Here is a 4786-nt window from a genome sequence, read left to right as displayed (position 1 = left end):
AAATATAAAAAAGAGCTTGTCGCATGATGCCAATGCTCTTTCTCTTTCTTTGAAACGAATGAAGATAGAGTAAATCAACTGGTATGAAGTAAGCTAAGAAGCCGACTGAAATTATAATAATTTGAAAAAAAATATTATGTTGCTAAAATAATTGTGTTAATTAATCAAGCAAATATCAAGACTATGAGATAATTATAATTTATATGAATACATAATGTATCATTCCTAAGGTAGCTATGGTGCCACTTTAAAATAATATTAATTAAATAATGTTTGAAATGTTTATGACAATGGGGTCTCTAAAATTAAAATTTAATTTCCATATTATAGTGATATTTTTATTATAAGAACGAATAAATCAGAATTATTATAATTTTAGATTACGATTGCCCATAAAACATTTATTTTACGAAACTGTTCTATGATTGTACTATATTGTTGTAAGTTTATTTATAATAATAATTAGTAAGAATTTATTAAACGTAATTTATAATTTAATACTTGATTGGTGTTAAGTACTTGACGAAAACTTTCAATACTGACAAGTTGTTTTGCTTTGGCTTTGACTGATTGACATACTTTCCTTTCTCACTTCATTTTGCTAAATGCTAATTCCTCTCGTTTTGTCATTGGCGTTATTGCTATGCTCTGCCATTAACTATGTTTAGGTCGGTCGAATATACGATATACGTAAAATAAGTTATTATTGTATTTCTAGCTAAAATTAGAACTTGAAATGATTTGCATTTTTGACGTGCTCAAAGTGAGTGGCTTTTGTGTTTTTAAAACAATTTCATGGATCAAATTTAATTCATCAATACTACTCTAGTACAGTTGTAAAATAATAAACACTATAACCGGATCCAATAAAAAGTGTCTTCAGTAAGTACGTAGATATATATTTATATTAATTAAGTCTTGCTATACTACCATTTTAATCTTCATTTACATTTTAATAGATTTTTCACTTGTAGGTTCATCAGTATGACAACTTCTGAAAAAATAGAAACTTTGGATGTCATAAATAAATTACCAGATGAATTATTAATATCAATTTTCAAACTATTACCATTGGAGTCACTGCTACATTCTGAAAATGTATGTAAGCGCTGGAGAAAACTTGTTCAAGATAAGACACTATGGAAGAATATTGTTCTTGTTTATTCAGGAAAACCAGGCCAGAGCGAAGACTGTCACCGGAATATAGAAATTTTATTATCACACAGTGAATTAGTTCACTGTTTAAAATTACAATATGTATATAATTATTCTCTTTCAAAATTAATTGCAGGATATTGTGATAATCTTATTTCACTTGAACTAGTTATGTGTAGTATAAATAAATCATTTGGGGATGATATTACTAAGTGGCCTAATCTTAAGAAATTGAATTTAAAGAACTCTGTATATCATAATATGCCTGTGGAGATGGAAATTTCTTATAATAAATTTAAGTATTTAGAATACCTAGCATTGTCGGATTTTGGGTTAAGTTCTACAAATTGTAATGATTTGTTACAATGTAAATATTTAAGTCACATTCTTATTGAAAAAATTAAGAATTTGAATTTAGATTTTGTTCGAGAATTAATATGTTCCAAACAGAATATTCTTGAAACTTTACATATTTATGGAGGTGCTGCAGTTGATGACCACTGTTTGCAATTGCTATCACAATGTAGACAGTTAAAGGATTTAGCAATTACTAGATGTGAGAACTTAAAAGATGAAGGTTTAGTTGCTCTTGCAAATTTACAGCAAATTAAACATTTGCAAATTTGGAACAATAAAAACTTCACTGAAAAAAATTTGTTGAGAACTCTTAGTAGTCCCAATATAATAAAATTAGAAACTTTGAGCTTATCTAAGATAGAAAATATATCCCCAGTTATTGTGGATGTTATATCAGAATATTATAAAAATTTAAAATTTCTAGCTGTTTACCAATGTCGTAATATTGTAAATACAGATTATGAAAAACAGTTGAAATCTAAATTCAGAAATATAGATGTTGTATTATACTAAAAGTTTACCTGTGATGTTAATAGACCTGTACAGTAGTGGTTAGTGTAAAGATTATTATAAATATTTCTTAAATTATCATATGATATATATAGTCCAAAAAGAGATTATTTATTATTTATTGAAAAAAATAATAAATAATCTCACATAATTATATTATGTGAATATTTAAATAAACTATTTTTAATGTACAACAGTGTGATAATAGTAATTAATGTAAATTACAAATTTCACAATAATTAATTTTTTGTATGTTCACTATATTTTAAGTAAGTGTAGTTACTGTTGTAGTCAAAATTAAAATTAATCATTTATGTTTTAAGAAGATAATAGTACTTTAAATAATTAAGACTGTGTTCCATAAAAAAAAAAACAGTTATTTTGAATAAAAATCTAAAGTACTGTACCAATTTTGATAAAACTTCTATGGGGCCAATTTGTAAATATTACTTTTTTAAATAAAAAAAAAGAATTTTCTAAATTGGATTACAACTGACGGAGTCATGAGACAACAAATCCAAAAAATATACAACCAAATACTGAAAGTGAGCAAATGTATTACATACACTGCATAAACATTGTACTCCTTTTTTCAGCACATGTATAAAATGGGAATTAATTTAAATTTGTAATGTAAATAAGTATTTCATGTGTTTATATTATAGCTTTTAATTATAGTAATAATACTCAAAAAGAAAACTGTCAAATAAAAGTTCTATTGAGTAGAAAATAAATAGAGATTATATGTTAGAATGTGTGTATATTATAAAACTAATATAGTGTTAGAATATATGTACATATATATAATACATAAATAAAATAAAACACTCATTAAAATCCACAAAAGTATATTTATACAATGGCATTTGATTTACATGACATGAATCTTCTACATGACTTGCAGAGTTCACAGACACTGTTTTCATGCTATCAAAAGGTATGGTTAAAATTGAACAATTTTCATCAATTAATATTATGCTAACAGTGTTTATATACAATTATTGTAAAAATTAAAAAAAAAAAATTAAAAAATATTTAAAATGTGTGATTTCTTATTCTAAGGCAAAAATAGTATATACCTACTGGTCTTCTAGTTTTCAATTTTGATTGTTTACAATGTTTCTACGCTAAAATTTGGGGTTTTTCAAAAGGGGAGTAAAGAGGTTTCTTCAGGGTCGGCAACGCGCGCGTAATACCTCAGGTATTGCAGGCGTGCATAGGCTACGGTAACCGCTTACCATCAGGTGGGCCGTATGCTTGTTTGCCACCTCAGTGGTATAAAAAAAGTTTTTATTTTTATGGAAAGCAAAATTTTGTTTTGACTACAGCAAAAGCACTCTAGTATAAATTATTAAAAGACTGGACTGTTCGAGGACTTGCCTAGACTTATTTAGCTAGGATAAGAATTTGAGCGTGGTAACAATGTTTAGTAAAATTTGTAAGGTTTGTAGGTATGAGGGATGAATACAGACATTGATTTCAAATAGCTAAAATAAACTTTTTATAAAAATAATTAAGTATCTACTTACAATTCCGTGCCAATAAACTATTCAGTAAACTTATTTTGTTCTATTTTCCCAAAAATCTTTATATTTGTCTCAATTTCGATACTGTATAAACTGAAATAAATTTTTTTTCATCCAATATGGAAATTTAATTTCATAATATTAAATAGAAATTGAATGTTTTTATAATACATATATCATTCATGATTACAGTTAAATTAGTCTTAAAAAATACCGACATTTATTGTGGCAAAAATGCATATAAATCCGATAGAACGAAAACTTATTGGTTGCGATAGAATTATTAAAATTGGTTGGCAGCTAGAATGTTGTACTTATATAGCTTTTGTAATGTTGTAAACAATTTAGTACTGTGTTCCTATAAGTACATAATGGTGCCTTCGTTGTCTATCTGAATTCGCAATCAGCATTGTGAGAGTATTATTAAAGGAGTAGCCAAAAGGATATTAAAAAAATGTATATTAAATATTGTTATATCATTATATAATACATAGTGATAGTGTGTGTATAGAACATCTATAAAAATATTAAAAAAAAAAACAAATTTTCAGACAAAGTAGTTGTGAAATGGGAACAAAGAAATGTAATTATATAGTTTATTTGGGTAGTAGTGGTTTGGCATGAATATAGCCACGTGTCTCCATTTATATAAACATCTACGCAAAAAAAATTGGCACCTTCCTTTCGGAAGTAAAATCTTATAAAACGGAAGAACCTTCAGCAATTGCAACTATCATTGTCAGTATTCGTTTTAAAGGCAACTAATGTAAGATGGACTCTTAACAGAATATATAAGGAGTCTATACTGTGCTTGAAGCCAATGTAAAAGAATAAAAAAATGTGTATAAATTTTTCTAAATGCAATATACGAGGGCTACACTGAAAATTTTTAGAAAAGCAATATAATAAAAAAAAAAATTGTTAAAATTTAAAAAATGGAACTCTTTACGAATAATACTGAGTATATAATTTACTCGTTTGTCATTTGTTTTACGGTTTGGCGGCAAATTGAAAATAGTCTGTGTAACGTTATCATGAACTTAACACGAGAAAATATTCGTGCGATGATTTTTTATGACTATTGATGTCATCAAAATCAACAAGAAAGTTATGATTATTTACAACTGGTTTAATGAGTTTAAACTTAGTCGCACTAATCTCACCGATGATGTGTGTGAGGGACGGCCTTCTACGGCGACGACTGAAGATAACATCAGTGTTGTGCGGCGTGTGATAGA

General features: G+C 26.9%; 2 protein-coding genes across 6 annotated transcripts in view; one reads left to right on the top strand and one right to left on the bottom strand.

Moving 5' to 3' along the window:
- The window catches only part of LOC113519028 (uncharacterized), a 404087-nt gene that overhangs the window by 51634 nt on the left and 347667 nt on the right, over positions 1 to 4786 (bottom strand). The window lies entirely within an intron of this gene.
- LOC113518864 (F-box/LRR-repeat protein 7-like) lies at positions 119 to 2032 on the top strand. Of its 5 annotated transcripts, none has more exons than XM_052892776.1 (2): positions 119 to 763; positions 975 to 2032. In XM_052892776.1, exon 2 carries the CDS (start codon positions 985 to 987, stop codon positions 2023 to 2025), a length of 1041 nt encoding a protein of 346 aa, XP_052748736.1. In that variant the 5' UTR covers positions 119 to 763; positions 975 to 984; the 3' UTR covers positions 2026 to 2032. The 5 variants fall into 5 exon arrangements, with proteins under 5 accessions (XP_052748736.1, XP_031763791.2, XP_031763786.2 ...); XM_031907931.2 differs by having other exon boundaries at positions 119 to 882; positions 960 to 2032; XM_031907926.2 differs by having other exon boundaries at positions 119 to 886.

The sequence above is a fragment of the Galleria mellonella genome, unplaced genomic scaffold (assembly GCF_026898425.1).
Source record: "Galleria mellonella isolate WM207_F2 unplaced genomic scaffold, CSIRO_AGI_GalMel_v1 utg165, whole genome shotgun sequence".
NCBI classification, from domain to species: Eukaryota; Metazoa; Arthropoda; class Insecta; order Lepidoptera; family Pyralidae; genus Galleria; species Galleria mellonella.
The sequence above is the reverse complement of the archived record's forward strand: the minus strand, read 5'-3'. Positions and strand labels throughout refer to the sequence as shown.